Source organism: Cervus elaphus, chromosome 10, assembly GCF_910594005.1.
Source record: "Cervus elaphus chromosome 10, mCerEla1.1, whole genome shotgun sequence".
Lineage (NCBI taxonomy): Eukaryota > Metazoa > Chordata > Mammalia > Artiodactyla > Cervidae > Cervus > Cervus elaphus.
This window is the reverse complement of record NC_057824.1, coordinates 21,299,424-21,325,880: the sequence shown is the minus strand read 5'-3', so window position 1 is coordinate 21,325,880 and position 26,457 is coordinate 21,299,424. Positions and strand designations below refer to the sequence as shown.

At 43.1% G+C, this 26,457-nt stretch overlaps 1 protein-coding gene across 19 annotated transcripts in view; it reads right to left on the bottom strand.

Moving 5' to 3' along the window:
* RBFOX1 (RNA binding fox-1 homolog 1) overlaps nucleotides 1-26,457 on the bottom strand; it is a 1,671,014-nt gene that overhangs the window by 43,549 nt on the left and 1,601,008 nt on the right. For 15 of the 19 annotated variants that reach the window (XM_043914265.1, XM_043914257.1, XM_043914259.1 and 12 more), the window contains 2 exons: nucleotides 24,743-24,875; nucleotides 4,407-4,449 (listed from right to left, as the gene is read on the bottom strand). In XM_043914265.1, the coding sequence (XP_043770200.1) occupies nucleotides 4,407-4,449; nucleotides 24,743-24,875 (176 nt within the window). Of the gene's footprint in view, nucleotides 1-4,406; nucleotides 4,450-10,732; nucleotides 10,773-24,742; nucleotides 24,876-26,457 lie in introns of all 19 variants that reach the window. The other 4 variants (XM_043914258.1, XM_043914270.1, XM_043914252.1 and 1 more) reach the window with 1 other exon arrangement.

Sequence of the window (26,457 nt, the reverse complement as noted above, 5' to 3'; positions counted from 1 at the left end):
TGATTGAAACTGTGTTAGGAATCTCTTGCATATGCAGTTGTTCGACCACTAAGGCAACGAAAGACTGTCTCTAGCTTTTTAAATGTCACATAATGATTTAAAAAAAGGAATCTTGAACACTGCTTAAAAATTCTATCTTCAGCTCAAGATATCACACTGGTTCAGACGGGGAATTTGTTTGTTGTGGAAAATATGATAAAGTCTTCCAATTTGTAAATGAAATCATTAGGAGAGAGAAAAAAATTGGAGAAAAATAATTAACATTTAGTTGTATGTACCAGTAATTGCAATTGTTCAATTAAGCAGAGGACAAGCAAATGGGCATATTCGAAAGGAATTGTGTTCAGTGGAGCATTCATTATCAAACTGTGAAAATAACAGAGCTTCTTGCTCAGCAGACCACAGTGATACATCAACCACTGCTGAATGATCTTAGTACAATTAACAGGATCCAGTCTCCACCGATAACACGGGGGCCATTCAGGTTCTAAATAGAATACATAGTCCCATGATCCTCTGGGAAAAGGGTTCTCACCCTTACTGTGAAGGGACTGAGACCCTTCAGGATTCAGGACAGACAACCATGTCAGAGGGCTTCTAATAGCAAAATAACTGGATGTTGGGGGGATTTAATGGTAGGATCTTGAGTAAAGCAGTTCATTATACTTGGCTCCACATATAGCACAGGAGACAGATGAATGAGAAAATTGCAAGAACATCTATCAGAACACTGATAGGTACAGTGGTCTCTGTAATTTATTTCTACTCTTTGCCAATCATAACCAACTTTCAAAGCAAGTTTTCTATCACTTACGTGGCAATTCCAAAAAGCTAGTTTCTCCTTAATCAAGCTCCTTCTTTGGATCACTCTGGAGAAGACACCTCCAAGACATTCTGACAGATAATCACCCATAATTTGGAGCCAGTATTTTTATTTTTTTTAAAAGTCTCCCTTGAAAAACAATGTGAAAGTTAAAAAAAAAAAAAAAAGAGGTCTTAGCCAGAAACCACCTGGTGTTCCAAACACCATGTTCTCTAATTAGAAATGGAGAAACTCATTAAATGTGCTGAGGAGTTGGGAAACCAAAGCAGTTGTCACACAGAGCACCAAGCTCCAGGTACAGAATGATGGGCTGAGGGGAAATCGGGTCAGCCGATTTCTGGAGCCAGTCTTTTCATCAGCTTGCCCATCTCCTTGCCTTTCATCAGGCATCCACAGAGACACAGGTGTGCAGGCGTGTACTGAACTTAATGAGGTAGGGAGGGGCTGGCATGGGCTTCCTGATGGCTAGGAGGCATTAGCTGCAGCCAGCTGAAAACTCTGAATGGAGAACGTGCGTGTGTGCATGTGTGTTCTCTGTCACTCTCAGAATGAAAAACAAAAGTTACTGCAAAGTGCACTGCATCAAGGGCCATGTCAATCAATCATGATGTGGCGACTGTAAATTTGGTTCCTGGAAAGACTTCTAGCAACATCCTGCTTGCAAAACCTCTTTGTTTGAATTCTGGAGGACTCCCTCAACTTCTGCAATGGTTTCTGTCAATGGAAGTAGGTAGCAATTTTGATAAGTGAGAAAAACTATGGCAGTGCAAACAGAATATACCTAAAATGAACCTCTCTGACTGCTATGGTTTAGTCACTAAGTCATGTCCGACTCTTTATGACCCCATGGACTGTAGCTCGCCAGGCTTCTCTGTCCATGGGATCTTACAGGCAAGAATACTGGAGTGGGCTGCCATTTCTTTCTCCAGGGGATCTTTCCAACCCAGGGATCAAACAACCCGGGTCTACCTGCATTGCAGGTGGATTCTTTACCGAACAAGTCAGCAGCAGCCCCTCACTGACTACTAGGCTGATAATTATTGCATTGATATAAAATGGAGGAGTGTACACCTAGGACACTTCTGAACAACTGAGGGGCGTGTCTAAAGCTTTGGGAAGGACCCATTCTCTATTTGCACATGTTTTAACCATTTAGAGAAAACAAGTGTGGGTTTCCATGTAAGACAGGCACAGGAGGTCAATGTCCTGATACTTATCCTTGCTATTTAAGAGTATGTTTACAAGTATTCCTGATTCATGAGTCAAGGCCATAGTTTGGTAAAGTCTGTGGAACCAGTGGAGAGCTTTTGACCTTGGTCAGTGATCTCCTAGGTGTCCAGTAGACTTGATGATGAACAGAAATGTTCTATACTTGTACAGTCCAATATGGTAGCCATTTGTCCTAAATGTCTACGGAAATCTTGAAATCTGGGGGCTACAACAAATGGCGTTTTTAATTTATTTAATGTTGAACTCATTTGAACTAAAATGTAAACAACCACATGGGGCTGGTGGCTACAGTATTGGACAGCCCAGGTCTAAGTGATCCCTGGAATTTGCAGTAACTGGACAAAGAAAAAGGGGTAGATGGCTTGACGTCTCTGTATCTATATATTGCATCATCTTCCTTTGCAATTCTTCTTCGGCGTGGAATCCATTTAAGGGAAAATCAGAGTTGTATACTGACTCGGTGCATGTGTGCACACACTGTAAAATGATTTTAAAAACTGCTTTAATTTGCCTTTTTAACAGGTGATTCTAATCAATTTTATTGCTGACCATATTTTGCAGCTTGCCGAGTATAGCCAAAGCTTCAGCGAGGTTCTGGGGTAATGTGTGAAAAAGAAGTGCTCACTTTCATTTGTGGTCATCAAAGCACAGTCACCTTAAAACTGATCCTCCCAGACCTTAGAACCAAAAAAAAAAAAAGTGTCCTTGACAGTTATTCTTCCCATCACCAAAGCAAAGGTGAAAAAAAAAAGAAAAGGCATGACAAGCTCACAATAGTTCTATGCTCCCTACTCAGAAAACATATTTTCACATGCTGGGCAGCAAAATAGACATGTGATCTTATAGAAAATATGTATTTTAAATGGTCATATGGATTCCCCTTCCCACCCCTGCCCCCACCACCAGAGGCAACCATCAAAGATACTGATTCACAGGCTTGGGAATACTTGCTTTGTTAGTAAGACCTCTGGAGGTCCACGGGGGGAAGTTATCAATTAAGTACTTTAACGATGCTCCAATTTTCAAAACTGTGCTTGGTGGGATCTTCATCATGGGAAAGGCAAGGTTTCATGACCACATAGGTTTGGGAGATGTTGACTTAATTGAAATGAAACTTGTTACTCATTTGTGGAACTTTGTAAAGCAGAATTAATGAGCTCTGTGGATCTCCACCGCATCACCAAGTGGTTTGATGATGGAAATCACATTTTTAACTTGAGAGCATACTTTTGGAAAAAGAATGTTCAAATATCCAAATGGCAAACTGCTGAGGAAGTGAGGTGAAATGTCTGTATATCAATTGGGACACAGGGCTTCCTCCTTTCTGAGAAATTTCAAGGATCTCACTTTGTCTAAAACAGGTGGATTAATGACATCATGAAATTTATTCACTCTAATGACATTTACAAGAGCATTATTTGCAAAATATAAAATACTTCATATAAATCATTACTCTTTAACTTATCTGCATGACACATTCAGCTGATTTTGAAGTCCAGTTTTTCTTAAAAGGTCTGAAAATAAAAGCTTATCTCAGAAATTTTAATTATTTGGTTCGCTCCTTAGTCCAAATACCCATTTGTTTCATATTAGATTTCTTATTAAAACTTGATTAACCTCACCATTAAAAAAAAAAAACGTACTTTCTTAATTGACTTAATACTGAGCAAAAGCGACAATAGCAGGTTAAAGGGAGACCTGTGTAATAAAGTTCCCACTGATCACTTTAATTTTACATTCTCCTTACATTTTATTTGACAGTTTTTGTGTTGGTTATAGACCAAATTTGGAGACTTGGCCAGCTACACTCCAATGGATGTGTTGGTTTTTTTTTCCCTCCTACAAGTTTGTTCATTTGGGGTGGCTTCATCAGTGAGAAATAGGTTTGAGAGTTATGGCAGAAGATGTGAAATAAATTTATAAGAAGCTACAGTGTATACTGATTCTTGATGCTGAATTATAGAAGGTTTTTGGTTTAACCATCCCAGTTGACTCCAGGAAATTACTAAAAAAAATTTTTTTCAGACAATTGGTTCAATGAAACCCTTGGATTTTTTTCACTGAGTTTATATTCACTGAAGCCAGATACACTTTAAGCCAAGAAAGAAACAGCCAAGCCCAGTCTCAATTCTGAAACACACACAATCTAGCAAAGAGGGGAAAAAAAGATTTCAAGAGGAGTGTCTCTCTTCTAGAAGAATTGATATCAAAACTGGAAAATTCAGTTCAGTCTTCCCTCCTTCTGTGTTAGAGAATGTCTCCCTTCCCTCCCCAGAATCATCTTGTTAGTAGGATTTCACAGCAAACCCACAATCAATAGTGATGAGTTTTTCCACCAGCCAGGATTTCATACCTGCAGCAATTTATTGCCATACACAGGCTCTTGATACACTACTCTATAAGGAAACAGAAATGTAATGTTTTCAATGCAAAAATGAAATAAATAAAGAAAATGCATAAGTCAGACAGAAATTCCAGAGCACTTCATTTCCAAGTTTGCGTCTCTTTTGTCACTAAGACCTAAGCATGATACCCATTAAACCCAAAGGAGGACCAAGCAATGCTGAACATTTCTGAGCAACCAAGAATTATTAAGAAGGTGGGGGTGGGGATCAAACCACCCTCATTGTATTTGTGTTATAATTCTGTGTGTATTTTTTAAGAAGGAAAAAGGATACTTTCATGGCTTCTTTCCCTTCCAAGCATATTGCATGCCTGCTAATTCACTTCAGTCGTATCCAACTCTTTGTGACCCCCATGGACCATAGCCCACCAGGCTCCTCTGTCCATGGGATTTCTCAGGCAAGAATACTGGAGTGGGTTGCCATTTCTAACAGTTTAAATTAACTCCCTCTCTCATTTGTCTCTTTATCTCATGGTTGGATTTCTTGGGCACACCTGAGGATTTAACTTTGATGCCGAATGATGGAGGCAGTTAAGATGACAGTAACTGTATCAACACCTTTTAAAAAAATACCTTATAATTTTATTTGTCAATTATACCTCAGTAAAGCTATAATTTAAAACAAACAAACATGACCTATGGTGACTACAAATCATTCCTTTTTTCTTTTTAATACCTTTTAAAAAAATTTAATTTCAAATAACAACAGACAGAGCAATTGTATTTCAGGAAACAATGAATCAGATAGAAGCTACCAAAGCTAATTTTCACAAATATGACTGGAAACACTCCTCGTGTGTCTGTGTGTGTGTGTTTGTGTAAGAGTATGGGTGCGTGCATGTGCATGGGTCTGGAAAAGCTTCTTTGAAGATGGATGTCATTAACCCACCATCACTTCATTCAGGTCCATCACTCACAAGATCTCAGCAGAACCCTTGGGCAGACTGGGGAGCAGTTTGGGATGTGACAGTGATTCATGAATGAGGCTGATTTTTTTCCCATGAGTGGTTCTAGTTGGAAGTGAAGTGTTCCAGTTCCAAGGCAGACGTCAAGGTGACTGAACATTTTAACAGATGTAGGGACCTGCCTGATAAAGGGTTGTGTGTGTGTGTGTGTGTGTGTATGTGTGTGTACATATAGTATGTATGTTTTAAGGAACTTCCTTGTGGTCCAGTAGTTAAAATTCTGCACTTCCAATGCAGGGAGCATGGGTTCAATCCCTGGTCAGGGAGGTTCTGCATGCTGTGTGGTGGGGGCAATACATGTGTGTGTGTGTGTGTGTGTGTGTCTGTGTGTGTGTGTGTGTGTGTCTGTGTGTGGCTTTCCTGGTGGCTCAGTGGTAAAGAATCTGCCCGCCAAGCATGAGACCCAGGTTCAATCCCTGGGTTGGAAAGATCACCTAGAGAAGGAAATGGCAACCCCCTCCAGTATTCTTGCTTGGAAAATTCTATGGACAGAGGAGCCTGGTAGGCTACAGACCATGGGGTTGCAAAGAATCGGACACAACTGAGCAAGTAAACAAACAACAACAATGAAGAACCCTGGATTGGTTAGCCCACCGCTTCTCCGGGGGATCTCCCCAACCCAGGAATCGAATCAGGGTCTCCTGCATTGCAGGCGGATTCTTTACCAGCTGAGCTACCAGGGAAGCTCCTAATTCTACTGAGCCTTCCCTTTTAAGTTAAAATTCTACATTTGCGAAACTATGCCTATAGAAGTTCCTCCATCTCTCTCTCTCTGTCATTTGAACATTTCAAATACAGATATTATTCCCTGTGATCGGTCCACTTCACACGCTCTCCATTATCCTCACTTCTCACCCTCCTCCTTGCCTATCTTTCACCACCTTCTCAAGTTTGCTCAGTGGAAAAAATGATGTCCTTCTGTTGGCCCAGGGTTTAAGGGTTGAACTTTGCAATTTGATCGATCTCATGGGCTCAAACCACAGTGTCAGTGAAGATGTTTGGGCAAAAGATTCCATCTTTTTTCTGAAAAAAAATGTTTCTTGTTTCTTCCTCCTCTGGGGAAGAAACAACGGAGGTGATGCGTAATAAGACTGCTCCTTGATTAGGACCAGGACACAGATGGTAAAGAATTTGCCTGCAATGCGTGAGACCCAAGTTCCATTCCCAAGTCAGGGAGATCCCCTGGAGGAGGGCATGGCAACCCACTCTAGTATTCTTGCCTGGAGAATCCCATGTACAGAGGAGCCTGGTGAGCTACAGTCCATGGGGTTGCAAACAATCAGACAGGACTGAGCAACTAACACCCTTGATAGAACCATGTGCAGAGAGGGTGAGGTGATGTGGAGTGTGAGTGTCGTGTTTCTTACACAAGAGATGCTTAACTTCCGAATGAGCTGTTGCCTCCCCACCTGGTGACTGACCAGAACCCACCAGCTGGTCCACACAGAAAGCAAAGACTCGGGAATAAACCCTTGGGGTTTTTATCTGGAGAAGTTCCATTTTCCATGTTCCAAAAGCTACTGACACCCCTGTCCTGAGCTCAAACATCAGTGAAATGAGGTTGCCTCTTGAAGATCTATGGATGGCAGAGTGACATGAATTCAGAAATAATGTACAGAAGTCATGGTATAACCCAGAACCTCTTTATAATGGGATTTAGGCATGATACAAAAATGCACTGGAATCTTATCCAGACATATTTGCTAGATAGCCTCACAGTTGCATTGAGTGTAAGAAAGCTTTGTTGTTGTTGTAGCCCACCAGGCTCCTCTGTCCATGAGATTCTCCAGGCAAGAATACTGGAGTGGGTTGCCATTTCCTGACCCAGGGAACTAACCCATGTCTCCTGCATTGGCAAGCGGATTCTATACCACTGAGTCACCAGGGAAGCCCTGTTAGGAAGCTTAGGGCTTTTTCAATAAAAGGGAGTAAGGTTAATATTTATATTCTACATCATCTCTCTGTCTCTCCTCTCCTATTCTTTCTTTCCTTTCTCCTAGTGCTCAGAACTCTATTATCTTACTCTAGTTTCTACTGAGAGCTTGTCAGGTCTTTTTTTTTTTTTAATAGCTCTATTATCATGCCCTTTCCTCCATTTTCAATAGTTATCTTTTGATCTAATTCCATATTCTTTGCTATCTCCCTGAGTGGGAGACGACACATGTCCTGGCTAAGTTTGGCTCAGCAACCCTTATTTTCAGCCCCTCGATCAAGGTTGGCCTTATGAGATCTCTGGCTTCACCCTTCAGTCTAACTGATTGCTTTGCAAGTCCAAGGACCGTGGTCCTTCAACTTTCAAACAGTTGATCATATCCATGTGGCGCCTCTCCTATTATTTCTATATTTTTTCATTAATTTGGTCTACTTTTTCTTCTTTTTCTTTTGAGGTATGGTTGATTTGGGCTTCCCTGGTGGCTCAGCGGTAAAGAATCTGCCTGCAATGCAGCAGACTCTGGTTAGATCCCTGAGTCGGGAAGACCCCCTGGAGGAAGGCACGGTAACCCACTCTAGTGTTCTTGCCTGGAAAATCCCATAGATGGAGATGCCTGGTGGGCTGCAGTCCATAGAGTCACAAAGAGCCGGACACAAGGGTTGAGCAGCTGATCACAGCACAGCGCAGAGTTGATTTACAAAGTTGTGCCATGGCCTGCTTTTCCATGCAAAGGAGTTTATGGAAATATGTGCCACTTAGCAATGAGTGAATGTGTAGGTTTGATAGGCTAGTTATGGAAGCTCAATTGCTACCTTTTCAAATAAAGGTGTGTGTGTGTGTATTCGTGTGTGTGTGTGTGTCATGTCCCAGGTAGAAGAGACCCAGGTAGTGACCTCTGTGACCCTTCTTGCTGACTTAGAAGACCTCTCTGTCCTCTCGTGAGTGGCCACAGGCGCTGGGTCAGAGCAGGGCAGGTAGCCTTTTTCCTGCAGAGCTGGGCTTCCAAGCAAGATGATTTTTCTTTGCACTCAGCCCAAGGAGCATCCCTGGTTTTTAACCTTAGTTTCTGGCTCATAGCATCTTATAACACATCTACCGCCTCCAGCTCTTTCAGGGTATCTGATCATCGCTGTCTCTCTCTCTCTCTCTCCCCTCAATCCTCTCTTCCCTGCAAAGTTTAAGAGGAGCTATTTCTACAGAGGAGGTTGTGACTTGCTAGTTACAGGGATCCTTGCAGGTCTTTCAAATCCTATTTGCTTCGGCAGGACTGGGAGATGCCCGAGGGCTCCACCATGATGTGGGAGGGATAGGGACCTTGGGCAACAAAGAGGAGAATGTGCTGGAGAAGGTGGGGTGTGTACAAAAGGTCAGTGGTCCTAGTTTCCCTGCTGTTGTCCTTGTTGGGTTGCTCTGATCCACTGTCAAGACTGAGGATGATTTGAGTAGGAAGAAGCAGAGAGCAGACTCCCATCACCTTCCTTAAAAGTAACTGAAGCCAGAAGCTTACAACTCTGCCCAGTAAAATGAAAAAAGAAACAACTGACTTAGACCCAGTAGAGGTGACCAGTGTGTCTAAGACATGTCCCAGGTCTCCTCAGGATGGCCCTGGACCTACTCACTGTGCATTATTTTTAATGAGATTGAACAAGCCAGCCACAAACTTCCTTTAAATAAAAACAGAACCTTGTGTGTCTTTTTATGAACCTCTTTAACCATCATTTCTTTTTTAAAAAAAGGGAGCGGGGAGGACATTTCCAGTCATCTGAACATAGCTGTATCTCAAGGGGCTGTTGTCGCTGTTTAGTCGCTAAGTCATGTTGGGCTCTTTGCAACCCCTTGGACTGTAGCCCACCAGGCTCCTCCATCTGTGGAACTTCCCAGGCAAGAACAATGGAGAGGTTGCCATTTCCTTTTCCAGGGGATCTTCTTGACCCGGGGATCGAACCTGTGTCTCTCGAATTGCAGGCAGATTCTTTACTATCTGAGCCACCAGGGAAGCCCAACTAAGTCCTCACTTCCTCCATATGCATGCTCCATCCAGAAGCTACCCTAGGGGAAGGGGATAGATTGATGTTTGTGATCAGTGGGTATCTGAGGATATGGAGGAGGTCCATACTCTTTAGCCCCTGCCTGTTTCTCTATTTTAAATGGTACAAACTCAAAGTTTGGAAAAAGAGGACTTGAGAAGGAGTGAATAGAGGTAGATACACAAAAAGGAAACTGGTTGCTCTCTGGGTGAATAAAAGACAGGTAGGCTGTTCTTTCATTTTATTATGGGAAAAAAATAAAAACTAACCCACAGATTATAATAAATGTACTTAATGCAATAATAATAAAACCCAAGTTCATCATTGATGGAGATTAATACTCTGGCTCAAAATTGTAATTATTTGAAAGTCAAAGGGAAGAAAATTAAATAACTAGCATCTTTCCTATTTTCTAGTAAATTGCCTCAATTTGATCAGGAATATGGCTATATTTTTCTTTGTTATCTAGTCTATAAACCAACAAATATGATTCCACTGAATTTATTTGAGGTCACTCATAATGAAAATAATGATGTGATTTAGAAAATATCCCCCATTTCTTTTAAGTTGTGTTTATTCCAAGTCATTTTCATAACACTGATGCTAATATCACACCATGAGTGAATAACTACCTCTAGATCAAGTTAGGTAAATTTAATTATGGCCCCATAATGAGAAACATCCTCCTCTTCTTTAAAAGTGAGAAGCTTAATAAAGTGGTACCATTTAACAAACAATCCTAAATTGGACTAATAATTCTAAGTCAGGTAACTATTTCAGGGAAATAGAGGGAAATCAGGGGTTGAAAAAATTAAGAGTTGAATGCTCAAGTGTATCTATATCTTGTTAGGAGATGTTTCTTGCTAAAACCATCAATGTGGGGAAAGAGAGAAACGGGGAATGTCTTTCTAGGGCTGTCATGATAAGCAATTCAATGTATACAAGAAAACATCAAAAACATTAGCCATGAAAATATCTTTTTACCCTCTACAGCTGGTAACTTCAGCTGTCATCTTAAATATCAGACTAAAAACACAGAGATCCCAATTGAGAATTTGGGAGAGAATTTCTTTTTGCGGCAAAGTCTTGAATTGGACACGGGGAAAAAGCCAGTATTTTATTTATTTTGAATAAATAAAATTCACTTATTCTGAAATGAATCAAGGAGTTCATTCCACTCACTCAATAGCACGATGGCTACCGTGAGCAGAAGGCAGTCTGTCCTCCGAGCCTTTGACTCTCCCACGGGAAGCGGAAATAGTGGCACCCAGCTGAGAAATCGCAGCAAACTTGTAAAAAGAATGACTCCGGCGAGAAACAAGGGTGGCATGCATGTTAATGGATACTTACATAAATGTCTGCACCATAAAATCCATCCTGGTAAACAACACTGCAAGGGTGCACACACAAAGAAAAACATTCATATTAGTGCACTTCCCCATGCAGACACACCAACCCCTGCACGGGCCAAGTTAGTCTGGTCACAAGGGCCGGCCGAGACTCAGGAACCGGGGATCGTTTCCACACTGGTTAAGGAGGTTGGAGACAATGGCAGTCTGTCAGACTGAGAAAAATGAAGCTGGGGTTCGGTGGGGGCCCAGAATCAGAACACGGTGGCAATGCTGTTCTGGGTAGTGGACTTTCCAGAGGGGTGCAGATGCAGAGAGGATTCACGTATATTTTAAGTGGCCCACGCCGATACAAGGATCGGGGCTTGCATTCAGCCAGACCCCTGGCTCCTTCCCAGAAAAACAAATCATCTGCTTAAAATATATGATCGATAAGTATAGGGGTATGGATGTGATGTGTTCAATAAGGGTTACAGCTGAATGATCTCAGGGGAGCTGCATGATCCAAAGGATTTCAGAGATTTTCTTCTATATTCTTTCACACTCTAGTATTTCACACTCTAATATTCGGTAATTCCATGTGCCCCTCTGTTATGGGAAAGGGAGCAGGATATCTCTAGTTATAGGGTCTGTGAACAGGTATGCAGATGTGTGTGCAGGATCACAGGTGGGCATTTGTGTATGTGTGCGATTCATATACATGTGTGCATGCATGCTTCCTCAGTTGCTTAGTCGTGTCCAACTCTTTGCAACTCCATGGACTGCAGCCTGCCAGGCTCCTCTGTCCATGGGATTTTCCAGGCAAGAATCCTGGAGTGGGTTGCCATTTCCTTCCCCAGAGAATCTTACTGACTGAGGGATCGAACCCTAGTCTCCTGCATTGAAAGGTAGATTCTTTTACCATGGGGCCACCCAGGAAGCCCCCAGATTTATGCATATAATGTGTGTTTGTTAGTTTGTACATGTAAATGCATGTGTTTATGAATGTAGATAGTGTGCATATGATGCATATAGTAATATGTTTGCACACCTGTGTGTCTATGTGTACTCACATGTCACCTATGTGCACATGTCTATGTCTGTGTGTACATTCACATAAATTATATCCAGACTGAGCAGAACCGCACGTGATGATTGAACGAGCCAAGCCTCGCAGCAGCTCTCTGATCCCTGTCCACAGAGTCATCCCAGAGAGAAGAGAATTCACAGGAGGGGTAAATAAAAGATACTGGACTTCTCCAGAAGTCTCATGGTTTACCTTGAGCGAAATAGCCAGAGGAAGACGGTCTGTAACCCTGGGAAACTGATGTACAATTCCTAAGCATTGAAACGGGTTTAGTGCAGACCCCACATAGCCTGCACACCTCATAGGCTTTTGCCAAGATCGCAAGATGTCTCAAATATACAAATGCGAGTTTCTAAAGGCATGTTTTCCAAAGGGTAACTGTTGTTATTACAACCTTCCCATGGAGTTTACAGATGATTTATGATTCTGGCAAAGGACCCACGTGCCCCACGGTTGAATGGAGCTGGGGTCCTAACTGAAAACCGGATGTCGATTACCCAAGGATTTCAGCAGGTTTCAGGAGCAGAGCAGACCCGCAGGAGGGCTGAGGACACAGAGCTGAGGGAGGCACCGACAACACGCACATGCACACGCACACAGCAGCGACACTGCTTTGCTGGAGAACACCGCGTGGGCTTCTCAGAGCTTTTCCGAGGCGAATGGCTGAACCCCCCAGTACCACTGTCTTTAAACACGGGGGCAGAGATTTCACACGCTAAGGAGGCTGGTAGACATGGCTTTCAGCTGTCTTCATGTGGATCGAAAAGGGCTCCTGTTCACAAGAGCCCTTGTCAAGCAGCGTCAAACCCTAATCCCAGATACTGAGTGTGTGGCATCCTGAGCCAGGCTTTGATTTCGCTTTCAACATTTCCAACAAAAAAGGATACTGTCTGCCGGGGGTCAGAAGGCAGGGCCGGCCTCTGCCAACAAGACTGCGCCCAGCACTGATCATTCAGCCAGATCAGAGCAGCTCTGAATGCTGCTTCACGCTGTCACACCTTTTTCACGTGCTGATCCTGGTGTCGGGATGGCCTCATCTCCCCATAACCTCCTCCAAAAGCACAGTACCAATCGAGAGCCAAATTAGACGGGAAGCACACGGGCCCCTGGATCACAGCCTCAGCAATCTGCAGCTAGGGGCCCTGGAACTAACGATTTGAGCGTCCTGAGCGTCCCTTCTTTGGCTGCGAAATGGGGAAAGAGGTGAGTAGGTGCCCACGTCAAGGGAGGATTATGCAAAGAAGGTGAAAGTGTGAGTCACTCAGTCGTGTCCGACTCTTTGTGACCCCATGGACTGTAGCCTGCCAGGCTCCTCTATCCATGGAATTCTCCAGACAAGAATACTGGAGTAGGTTGCCATTCACTTCTCCAGGGGATCTTTCTGACTCAGGGATTCAACTGGGTCTCTTGCATTGCAGGCAGGCTCTTATACTGTTTGAGCTACCCAGGAAGCCCAAGCTATCTGTGGTCGTAGCTATAGTCAAACATTACGTTGCTATGAGCTTTATACAGTGTCCTGACCCCCACCAGATGGATTTCTTCCTCCCTCCTGTAAACACCAGCATCACGTTTTATGACCCTCTGATCCTCATTTGGTCCAATAATTTTAAATATCAGTCAAATATGAAAGGCATTGGTGATGGGGCTCATTTCATCCTGAAAGTCATACCCAATAGCTTCCTCAACATTGTGTCTCACTTGATAGCTAACACATCACTTTCTACCCTGAAAATGTAAATAAATATATGTTGAGTGACTACTGCCCATCAAGGGGGAGGGTTGGCCATTAGGAGGTGACAGCAGGTGACCCTATAATGAAAAGGACATCTTTTTTTGGGTGTTAGTTCTAGAAGGTCTTGTAGGTCTTCATAGAACCGTTCAACTACTTCAGTGTTACTGATCGGGTCATAGACTTGGATTACCGTGAAATTGAATGGTTTGCCTTGGAAATGAACAGAGATCATTCTGTCGTTTTTGAGACTGCATCCAAGTACTGCCTTTTGGACTCTTGTTGACTATGATGGCTACTCCATTTCTTCTAAGGGATTCCTGCCCACCGTAGCAGATATAATGGTCATCTGAGTTAAATTCACCGATTCCAGTCCATCTTAGTTCGCTGATTCCTAGAATGTCTATGTTCACTCTTGCCATCTCCTATTTGACCACTTCCAATTTGCCTTGACTCATGGACCTAACATTCCAGGTTCCTATGCAATATTGTTTTTTACAGCACTGGACCTTGCTTCTATCACGAGTCACATCCACAACTGGGTGTTGTTTTTGTTTTGGCCACATCCCTTCATTCTTTCTGGAGTTATTTCTCTACCAATCTCCAGTAGCAAACTGGGCACCTACCAATCTGGGGAGTTCATCTTTCAGTGTCCTATCTTTTTGCCTTTTCATACTGTTCATGGGGTTCTCAAGGCAAGAATACTGAAGTGGTTTGCCATTCCCTTCTCCAGTGGACCACATTCTGTCATGAATGAAAAAGATGTCTTTTTCATTATAGGGGACTGGAATGCAAAAGTAGGAAGTCAAGAAACACCTGGAGTAACAGGCAAATTTGGCCTTGGAGTACAGAATGAAGCAGGGCAAAGGCTAATAGTGTTCTGCCAAGAGAACACACTGGTCATAGCAAACACCCTCTTCCAACAACACAAGAGAAGACTTTACACATGAACATCACCAGATGGTCAACACCAAAATCAGATCGATTATATTCCTTGCAGCCAAAGACAGAGAAGTTCTATACAGTCAGCAAAAACAAGACTGGGAGCTGACTGTGGTTCAGATCATGAACTCCTTAGTGTCAAATTCAGACTTAAATTGAAGAAAGTGGGGAAAACTACTAGACCATTCGGGTATGACCTAAATCAAATCCCTTATGATTATACAGTGGGAGTGAGAAATAAAGGGACTTTATTTCCTTTAGTCCCTTTTTAGATTTAAGGGACTAGATCTGATAGACAGAGTGCCTAATGAACTATGGACAGAGGTTTGTGACATTGTATAGGAAACAGGGATCAAGACCATCCCCAAGAAAAAGAAATGCAAAAAAGCAGAATGGCTGTCTGAAGAGGACTTACAAATACCTGTGAAAAGAAGAAAAGCAAAAAGCAAAGGAGAAAAGGAAAGATATATCCATTTGAATGCAGAGTTCCAAAGAATAGCAGGGAGAGATAGGAAAGCCTTCCTCAGCGATCAGTGCAAAGAAATAGAGGGAAACAATAGAATAGGAAAGACTAGAGATCTCTTCAATAAAATTAGAGATACTAAGGGAACATTTCATGCAAAGATGGGCTCAATAAAGAACAGAAATGGTATGGATCTAACAGAAGCAGAAGATATTATGAAGAGGTGGCAAGAATATACAGAAGAACTATACAAAAAAGATCTTCATGACCCAGATAATCAGAATGATATGATCACTCACCTAGAGCCAGACATCCTAGAATGTGAAGTCAAGTGGGCCTTAGGAAGTATCACTATGAACAAAGCTAGTGGGAGTGATAGAATTTCAGTTGAGCTATTTCAAATCCTAAAAGATGATGCCGTGAAAGTGCCATACTTAATATGTCAGCAAATTTGGAGAACTCAGCAGTGGCCACAGGACTGGAAAAGGTCAGTTTTCATTCCAATCCCAAGGAAAGGCAATGCCAAAGAATGCTCAAACTACCGCACAATTGCACTCATCTCACATGCTAGTAAAGTAATGCTCAAAATTCTCCAAGCCAGGCTTCAGCAATACGTGAACCATGAACTTCCAGATGCTCAAGCTGGTTTTAGAAAAGGCAGAGGAACCAGAGATCAAATTGCCAACATCTGCTGGATCATTGAAAAAGTAAGAGTTCCAGAAAAACATCTACTTCTGCTTTATTGACTATGCCAAAGCCTTTGACTGTGTGGATCACAATAAACTGTGGAAAATTCTGAAAGAGATGGGAATACCAGATCACCTGACCTGACTCTTGAGAAACCTGTATGCAGGTCAGGAAGCAACAGTTAGAACTGGACATGAAACAACAGACTGGTTCCACAGAGGAAAAGGAGTACGTCAAGGCTGTATCTTGTCACCCTGGTTATTTAACTTATATGCAGAGTACACATGAGAAATACTGGGCTGGATGAAGCACAAGCTGGAATCAAGATTGCCGAGAGAAATATCAATAACCTCAGATATGCAGATAACACCACCCTTATGGCAAAAAGTGAAGAATTAAAAAGCCTCTTGATGAAAGTGAAAGAGGAGAGTGAAAAAGTTGGCTTATAGCTCAACATTCAGAAAACTAAGATCATGGCATCTGGTCCCATCACTTCATGGCAGATAGATGGGGAAACAATGGAAACAGTGTCAGACTTTATTTTTTAGGGCTCCAAAATCACTGCAGACGGTGACTGCAGCCATGAAATTAAAAGACGCTTACTCCTTGGAAGGAAAGTTATGGTCAACCTAAACAGCATATTAAAAATCAGAGACATTACTTTGTCAACAAAGGTCTGTCTAGTCAAGGCTATGGTTTTTCCAGTAGTCATGTATGGATGTGAGAGTTGTACTATGAAGAAAGCTGAGTGCCGAAAAATTGATGCTTTTGAACTATGGTGTTGGAGAAGACTCTTGAGAGTCCCTTGGACTGCAAGGAGATCCAACCAGTCTATCCTAAGGGAAATCAGTCCTGGGTGTTCATTGGAAGGACTGATGTTGAAGCTGAAACTCCAATATTTTGGCCACCTGATGTGAAGAGCTGACTCATTTGAAAAGACCCTGATGTTCGGAAAGATTGCGGGCAGGAGGAGAAGGAGACGACAGAGGATGAGATGGTTGGATGGCACCACCGACTCAATGGACGTGAGTTTGAGTAAACTCCGGGTGTTGGTGATGGACAGGGAGGCCTGGCGTGATGTGGTTCATGAGGTCAAAAAGAGTCGGACACGACTGAGCGACTGAACTGAACTGAAGGTGACCCCAACCAATTCTAGGTAGAATCCTCATCTATTTATACATCAGTGACTCTTGCCAAAGTTGGAGGGGGAGGGAGATCAAATTTAAAAATTGGACCTTGGGAATACCCTGGAAGTCCAGTGGTTATAACTCAGTGTTTCCATTGCAGGAGGCATAGGTTTGATCCCTGGTCAGGGAGCTAAGATCTCCCAAACAAGCACACACAACTCCTCAGAACCAGACTCTGACTTAGAAGACCAGTACAAGAGGCTAGATAGAAGGTGATGTAAGAGTGAACAATATAATAATACTTAACCAAATATTAATATAGATTCGAGTACGGGAAGGGGTGCATGCATGCTCAGTGGCTTCAGTCATGTCCTACTCTTTGTGACCCTTTGGACTGTAGCCTGCCAGGTTCCTCTGTCCATGGGTTTTCACAGTCAAGAATACTGGAGTGGGCAGCCATCTCCCTTTCCAGGGGATCTTCCCCACCCAGGGATCGAATCTAAGTCTCCTGTGTTTCCTCCACCGGCAGGCAGGTTCTTTACTGCTGAGCCATCTGGGAAGCCCTGTGTCTGTCCTTCTAGTCTCACCCAGTTATCATGACCCCACCTAGTCCTCAAAATACCCTTATGAGATGGATAATAGCCTCTTCTGACATCAGTAAAGTGAGACAGAGAGAGCTGGGTATTGACAAAGCTGGGATTGTAGCCTACCTTGTATTGTATTGGCTTCACAGCCCAAACTTTTAATTGCTATGGCAGGCAGCAGTGGTCAGACTTCAGCCGGCATCAGAACCACCTCGAGGGCCCATCAAAACACAGATGGCTGGGCCCCACGCCCAGCCCAGAGGTTCTGAATCAATACAGCTAGATGCAGAGGGAGGGGGAGGTTGGGTTTAAGGATTTGCATTTTTAACAAGTCCCAGGGGAAGCTGAGGCTGCTGGTCCAAGGACTAAAAAACTTATTGCCCTACAGAGTACCACTCTCCACGTGTCATCTTCCGTGACATTCGAGAGAATGCTGAAGACCAGCCTCCTAGCGTGTGTGCATGCTAAGTTAATTCAGTTGTCTCCGACTCTTTGCAACCATATGGACCATAGCCCGCCAGGCTATGGAGTAGGGTGCCATGCCCTTCTCCAGGGGATCCTCCCCACCCAGGGATCGAACCCATTCTCTTATGTCTCCTGCATCAGCGGGTGAGTTCTTAACCACTAGCGCCACCTGGGAAGCCCAGGTCCTATTCTAAATAGGAACTGGTTTCAAGTAAGCTGTTACAAAGACTCATGATGGTTTCCAAGAATGTATTCAAACATTTTTAAAAACCTCACTAAACAGGTGCACTCGAAATAACATAAACGAAGAGAGAGGAGGGTGGGGGGTGATGTCTACTATGGAGCTCTCGATAAACGAGCCATGGCCCCATACAAGAGAAGAGAGCTACCATCATGCATAGAACAGGTGCAGCCCCATTTTAATGCAGAGGCGGTCGGTCTAGCCATGCAAAGGTAATTGTATTGCTTGTCAATCACTTTGGGACCGCAATATGCTTTTGCAAGAATGTAATTCGAATGCACATCTCATTTTCTTAGAAAGGTAATAACTGTAGTTAAATATTTGGATGAATGCAAGCAGGGGATGATTGCACTACAGCAAATTAGTTTACGGAAAAGGAAAGAAAGTACGGGATGCCCAGACTACACAATCTGTTTGAATAATGTAATATATCCCAACCACCAACACATTCTTAAAGGAAAGGTTATTTAATGATGGCGTATCTTGCTGCCCCTTCCAAATGGGGGAAAAAAAAATTGTAATGCATTCAAATGCATTAAACCATAGTTGGTTTAGAATGGATATCAGGTGGGTCCATAAACTCACTGGCATTTGTACATCATTGTGCAGCGTGAGGACACTGACATTTTCCCAGGGAAAAATACATATTTTTAATTAGATTATCAAAGACATCTGTGACATTCCACTTTCTCCCCCTAAAGTTAAGAACTACTCATTTATGGTGTTGTCTTATAATACACTCAATGAAGAGTGCATTTCTTTTTAATGTGAGAAGTTAGATTTTAAAACTGGCTGAGAATTTAAATAAGAACTCACAGCAAAACCAAAAAAAAAAAGCCAAAGAGCTAGAGAGAATTCTGGAAAGTATTCTGAGAATAGGTGATGATAACTTATGTTAATTGAGAAAGTTTCTGAGCATCAGATAATGACATCTGAGCATGAGACATTTATAAATTAAAACCAGAAAGCATGGTTGATTCACAGAAAGAAAGGTTCACCCACATAGTTCCACAGGTTTCTTCAGGACCTAACCTGAAAGCAGCCGCTGAAGCGCTATGTATGGGCTTCATTCTTGTACTAGCCAACTGTATAAAGTTTCTCCCAGGGATATCACCATATCTTTTTGTATTCAGAGGAGCATAGTCTCCTCAAAATACCTCACAAGGTAACTCTAAGAAGTTGCACATAGATGTGTCATAACAGGGCTTCCCAGGTGGCTCAGGGTTAAAGAATCCACCTGCCAAGACAGGAATCACAAGAGACATGGGTTCAACCCATGGGTTGGGAAGATCCCCAGGAGGAGGAAATGGCAACATACTTTAGTATTCTTGCCTGGAAAATTCCATGGAGAGAGGAGACTGGCGGGCTACAGTCCATGTGGTCACAAAGAATCAGACACGACTGAGCAACTGACCATACACGTGTCATAATTAATGACCTGAGAAAGTGCAGAATACCTTGCTCAAAAATATCCCGAGAGTCAAGATGAAAACCTATTGCAAAATGCTGGATGTTTCACTTAGAATAATGATAATAATTTAAAAATCTCCTATGGTTCTTTGTATTTCTAGTCTCATACAAGTTGCCTGTTACATAGTAGGACTGGATACCTATGTGCATGCTAAGTCGATTCTGTCATGTCTGATTCTTTGGGACCCCATGGACTGTAGCCTGCCAGACTCCTCTGTCCATGGGATTCTCCAGGCAAGAAAACTGGAGTGGGTTGCCGTGCCCTCTTCCAGGGGATCTTCCCAACCCAGGGATCACACCCACTTCCCTTATGTCTCCTGCATTGGCAGGTAGGTTCTTTACCACTAGCACCACCTGGGAAGCCCAGAACTTGATAAGATGCTCTTTATTAATTAACCAAGAACAAGAACTTGATGAAACCAATCTTATGGGGTTTTGTTGGATGAGGATTATGGTTTAACCACTGTCCTATAACATCTGGTGTTGTACTGAGTCTGGAATATGTTTTTCTGATGCTTCTATCTGCCATCTTCATCCACAGAACATCAGCCTACAAGCTCCCTCAGATGGCAATCACCCAATGGGTAATTTCTCCCCAATGTGAGTCCTAGGAAGACAGACTGGACATGGTGTCTGACACTGACTTCGGGATCAAATGCAAGAAGAAATATGGATGACATGGTCCCATCAACTCTCTTTGACACTAGTTCACTAGTTAATATTTTGTTTCCAATCTACAGATTCCATTAGCCACTTGAAGTACCTCTGTCTAAAGCCATCTCTGTGGCTTACATGGGATGGAGGTCAATTAACAGCAGACGCCCCATCCCAACCCCCACAGCCCAGGGGTAAGTAACTCATGGATGCAGAATTGTGGGTGTTCAACTCAAGCAAAATGGGACCTTGAGAAAGAGAGGAGTATGGGCAGCTAATAAAAAGTCAATGCCTATCTCAACAGCAACTACTATAGCAACAGTTCACCTGCCATCTGATGGAATGGATGAAGCTGTAACCTTACACTCATCTCCCTACTTCATCTTCTATCAACACTTCAGAGGCAGGTATAGTCTCTACCCAGCTGCTAAGGCAATTGTGCCTACAGAGATTAAGCTACCAAGGGCAGCATGAGACAGAACAGCAGGAGGCAATCTTATCTGCCTGGTAATTTATGTCTTTATAGGAGTGCAACAATCCTATTGACTGTGTAGGCACTAGCTTTCTAACTTATCACCCATTCTCACTCAGTTAATGTTGACAATCAATAAGGAGTTAGCTAATGCAATCTGAGCCTTTCCTCTCATTCCTGTGATCCTGGTCCAGGCAGAATTCCCCTCCCCAGGGATGATCATGTATTAATGTCACAATAACTTTCTGTTCAGCTATATGAGAAAGAGAAGATAAGGCTCTTTATAACTTATGTTCTTTATTCTATGGGAGGAACTTCAGAAAATGTCAGGATGTGAAGGAAAAAACTAAATCAATAAAAGGAAATGAATGAATGCCAGGGCACTCTGAGTGAATCTTCCTGGGTGACTGCCTTGATGTTGGATACTTCCAAGGGTCACCCAGGGTTCCACTAAACTGACCGTGGAGGTTCTATGGATGTTTTCCAAATTCCGCACCCCTCCAAAGAAAAAAAGGAAGCTATACATGGACACAGGATAAATGACACATTTTTGGTTGAGATTTTAGTAACAGTGTTTTCAGATTAGATTCTTTACGATAAACAGAAATTTAGGATGACAAGATACATCTTCAATTGGTGACAAGGGGAATAATAAATTCTCCCCCCAAAATGCAGTTTGCTAGATGATGACTTATAAAAAAGAGGGGATCTCTGAATGTGAAGGAAAATCACAGAATGAGATTTTAACAGTACAACTTAGGAAATGACCGGAATTTTTCCCGATTGGGTTTTCTTTCCTTTTTTGGTTTTTTTTTTTAATTGTAAAAGATTTTAATTGAAGCGTAACTGATTTAGAAGAAGGGGGCAACAGAGGATGAGATAGTTGGGTGGCATCACCAATTCAATAGGCATGAGTTTGAGCAAACTCTAGGAGATAGTGAAGGACAGGGGAAGCCTGGTATGCTGCAGTCCATGGGGTTGCAAAGAGTTGGACACAACTGAGGGACTGAACAGCAACACTCTCTCAAAAGCCTATCTTTCCACTTCCACACGTCTTAAAATTGTTAGCATCTATGGTGTTCCCTCTCCCTGCCTGTAAGAAACTCCTTCAAAGGTGTCATCTGCCTCGGCATCCTCAGCTCATGGAGCTGAGAGAGGCAATGGTGAGCAGAACTGGGCTGGAAGAAAGACAGTCAAATCTAGAACCAGGAAACCAAAGGACTCTGAAGACGGAAAACTATAAGAAACCCACACCATCCCCTGGATCTCCTGAATCCTGATGACATCACTTCCTGGAAAAAGACGTGGGTTTTGCAACCTCTCTGCTACTTGCTTCAGTCAACACAGATTAGGGCTCTCCACGCCAGCCAAGGTCTATTCTGTGTCCTCCTTGGTGCTCTTTGTTTGAAGATGAACTGCTCCTTCTCCTCCCACTATGGACTCCTTCAGCTTAAGCCAATGAAGAAAAAGAAGCCTTCACTGAAGATGCTCAGTTCCCACTTTTTCACTTGGTACCAATGCACTCCAGGCAGTTTATAATCCAGCAAAACACCCAGGCAACTGGCTGAATTTCCTCCTTTCGACCAGTACTCTGCTCTAATAGAACATGCAGACATGGACATACACATCCCTAGCATTTCTAAATTTTCTGGTCCTCCTGTCTTGAGAATTTTACCTTTCTACTAAGTGTGATTTCAGAATTCCAGCCATAATATTGCCAGCAAAGAGGCACAATCCACCATTACAACCAAAATGATTAGGAAGATGGCTGGAATATTAAAGTGAAATCATGTACAAAGCAGTCACCAAGAATGTGTTTTACCACTTGGAGACGCCTAAGTCTCTCCCTGGCAAATGTGGCATTCATTAGTTATGCCTGGCTATTCCTAGCAAAGAGCAAGTTCATTATTAGTTAGCAAATTTCAATTTTACAGCAGGTGTATTATTCAGAGATTTTTTAAAAATAAATTGCTCATATGAGGATAAGCCATATAATTTTATTTTATTTTTCTATTTGGTATAGTAATGAGATACCAAGGGTATGTAGACTGAAAAGTGACAATTTTCATCTACTGAGGTAAGATAATGATTTTCAGACAAACTAATATGATATAAACATGCAATTTTGCATGTATCGCTTATGAATCTTGCTTCAGTCATTACATGAGCCCAGAGGGTAATTCTTTCTTTTCTTCATTACTCATTCTGTGGCCTTGGCAATAATAAATCTTTGTTTCTGCCTTTCTGGATCTATAAAGTGGGCTCAATACTGTGGACTGGAGATAATCACTATATAATCAATGATTCCTCACAACACTTGGTCAGATATAAAAGGCTTAGGACACACAGATGTATTATTTTGGAGGACTGTGAGAATTTAAGGTCAATTCATCCTTGGTTTGTTATGATCCTCCACCTTTTCAGTAAAAAACAAAACAAAACTGTTTTTGCAGTAGAAGCTCAGAATTGCCCTAAGAAGCTCAGAATTAATCAAAGTCTAATGATCATTTAAGAAATGATGGACATTGTCTTATTTCTCTTTTATTTCCCCTTTCTAATGATTTCATAGAGTCTCATTTCTTAATATCCTTAACTTTAGTTATGTGCATTTGTTTTTAAAACACTTCAAATGTTCTACTCTGGAATGGGTGAGATATGACTAAATAATGAACAAAGAGCGTCTCCCTTTGTCATCAACATAATAGACATGATCTAGGCTTATTCAGGTTTTCTAAAAGACAGATAAGCTGAAGAGCCATAGAAAATGCATTTAACCCTTTCACACAGTCCTGAATATAACCAGATTCTTTCTAGAGACCAGAAAGCCAGTCCTTGACCAGAGAAGACCTGCGCCAGGCTGTGCTGGGAACCGCTGAGTTTTCCTGTGTGTGTGTGTTCAGTCAGCTCAGTTGTGTCCAGCTCTTTGTGATTGCATGGACTGCAGCCCTCCAGGTTCCTCTGTGGGATTTTCCAGGCAAAAATCCTGGAGTGGGTTGCCATGCCCTCCTCCAGGGGCTCTTCCCAACCCAGGGATCAAACCTGAGTCTCCTGCATTGACAGGCAGGGTCTTTACCCCTGAGCCACCAGGGAAGCCACATTTGGGTCCTGGTAACTCTTTGTGTTGGGGGGCTGGGTGGGGGGCCGTCCTGCGCTTTGTAGGATTTTTAGCAGCATCCCCAACCTCCACCCAATAGATGCTATCACAATAACCAAAAAGGTCTACAGACTTTCCCAGTGTCCTGTGAGGACTACTGCTTTAGGGACTTCTCTCTCTCCGATTCCAGGGGGCCAGAATATTCTGATAATCTAGAAGGATTCCTAACAGGATGCTAGGGACCCAGAATGTACCAGCAAGATTCCTAATAGCAAAGCAGACAGGGTAGCACTTTGAAACTGCAGCCCATTACACCAGTACCATTTTTTTTTTTTTAAATAGCATTCACCACCATTCCTTGAGATTCATTTGGCAACAGCAAAGTCCATGCAGAGAAAGACCAAACAGGCCATGGGGAACAAATTAATCTGCAAACAAATTCTCCTCAAAGAGGGAAAAAGGAAAGCAAAACCATTTTGGAAAAATCCCACGCAATGAGTCAATTCCAATTTCTTTGAGCTTTAAGAGTACACCTCCTCACCTAATTTTCTCTTCTAGGCCAAAGGTTCATACACCTTGAAGCACAGTATATCTTTGGGGAGGGGGACAAGACCACCCTGGTAATTGTTCCGTCTTAAACCCTCCTGTCTCCCCAGCAGAGAGGCTCAAGGGGCGTATGTGATCCAACCTCCTTAATCACCAGATGTTTGCAATCATCAGAAGGACGTCTTGGGCTGTAACCATTTCTCTGTTCTCCAGCATTCAGTCTCAAAGAGAATTTCCATAACAACATGTGACACGTAGAATGCTTAAAGGCACCAACCATGACAAGACAAATTACACTCATTTTTCAAGACTCTGCAAGGTGCTATACCGCAAGCGGGCGGGCTGCATGCTGGGCGGTTCCGGAGGGCCGGTCAAGGCAGGCATGCACTCCATCGCACCACGCAGGGATTGGGGCGGGGGCTGGCGTGCTGGGGCGGGAGGCCCGCCCGCGGTGGGGGGCTCCCCACTTACCCGCCGTAGGCCGGGATCGGGGGCGGGGGCGCCGCGGCCCGGAAGGTGTTGTACACGGTGCGGCCACGGCCGCGCAGGTGCGCCCCTCGGTAGGCGGCCGCCGCCGTGGCGGCTGGATACGGGAAGCCGGGCACTGTGGGCGGGAGGAGAGAACAGAAGGTTCAGATTGCGGCTGCCTTTGGATGAACCATGCCCCCACAACAAACACACCCAGGACCCTGCTCGCCGTAGGCCAGGGCCGGACACCCGCACCCCTTCCTTCCAGGAGTCAGACTTCTAAAGGCAGCCTGGAGGGACTAGACCAAGGTTCGATTCTACAGAGGATGGGCTAACTCAGTGATCCCTGGGACCATGATCGAGGACAAACATTCACAAAGGATTCTTACTAACGGGAAATGCTCACTGCATAAACTTAACTTTTTAAAAAGGCAGACTGCAAGATGCATGTGTACTGGGTTCTCACATCTGCCTATCATCTATTTACAGGCATACCTGGCCAATATAGGTATTGTGCATGATAGGTATGTGGATGAGCATGCAATATGCATAGGTGTATATGTACGCATACACATAAGTATGTGTACATGTGTAAGTCATTATGTATAGTGAAGTGGAAACTGCTCAGTTATGTCCGGCTCTTTGTGACCCCGTGGACTATTCAGTCCATGGAATTCTCCAGGCCAGAATACTGGAGTGGGTAGCTGTTCCCTTCTCCAGAGGATCTTCCCAACCCAGGGATCAAACTCAGGTCTCCTGCATTGCAGGTGGATTCTTTACCAGCTAAGCCACAAGGAAAGCCTGATTAGGTATATATGTGTATATAAAATAATCTTGGGTGTTAGTGTGCATATCACATGTATGTGTGCATGAGTATGGGAATATGTATACATGCTTATTTATATATATGTGCATATGTATATAATTATATATACAAATACATACATACTTCAATGTGTTTGTAGTTATCTGTGAGGCTAAACTTCATGAGAAAATGTTGCTTGTCTACTCATAGCTTTTCTCCATCCTGGTTTAAATTTTTTTCCATATTTCCCTTTAGGTACCTAGGGTTGCTTCTTATTCAGTTGCTAAATCATGTCTGACTCTTTTGTGACCCCATGGACTACAGCCCGCCAGGCTCCTCTGTGCGTGCGATTGCCCACCACAGGAATACTGGAATAGTTGCCATTTCCTTCTCCAGGGGATCTTCCCCACCCAGGGATAGAACCCGAGTCTCCTGCGGCTCTTGCACTGGCAGGTGGATTCTTTACTGCTGAGTCACGGGGGAAGCCCTTATGAGCCTATATTGCTAGTGAAAATGTTTTAATTGAAATACACTGTACCTACAGACAAGTGTATGCATCAGACATGTACAGACCCCTCATGCTCCTACGAACAAATCACTACTAAGATCCCATTAGCCCCCTATCCATTTACACAGCTTATAAAACCATTTATACAACAACAATAACTGCAGAGAAGTATGAGGACTCAACTCTGAAAGAGAAAGTGTGCGCAGGGTTATCTTCCCAGGGGTGGCGGTGCGGAAATTCTGAGCCAAGTGACTTGGTCAAGAGTCAGGAGGGAAAGTAAGCCTGATGCTTGAGACCCATGATAATTAACACAGCTTCCTCTGCCTGGGATGTCCTTCTTCCTAGGATGTCCGCAAACCCTAATGCATCAGGTCCATGAAACCCTGAGGACATCACCCCACCATG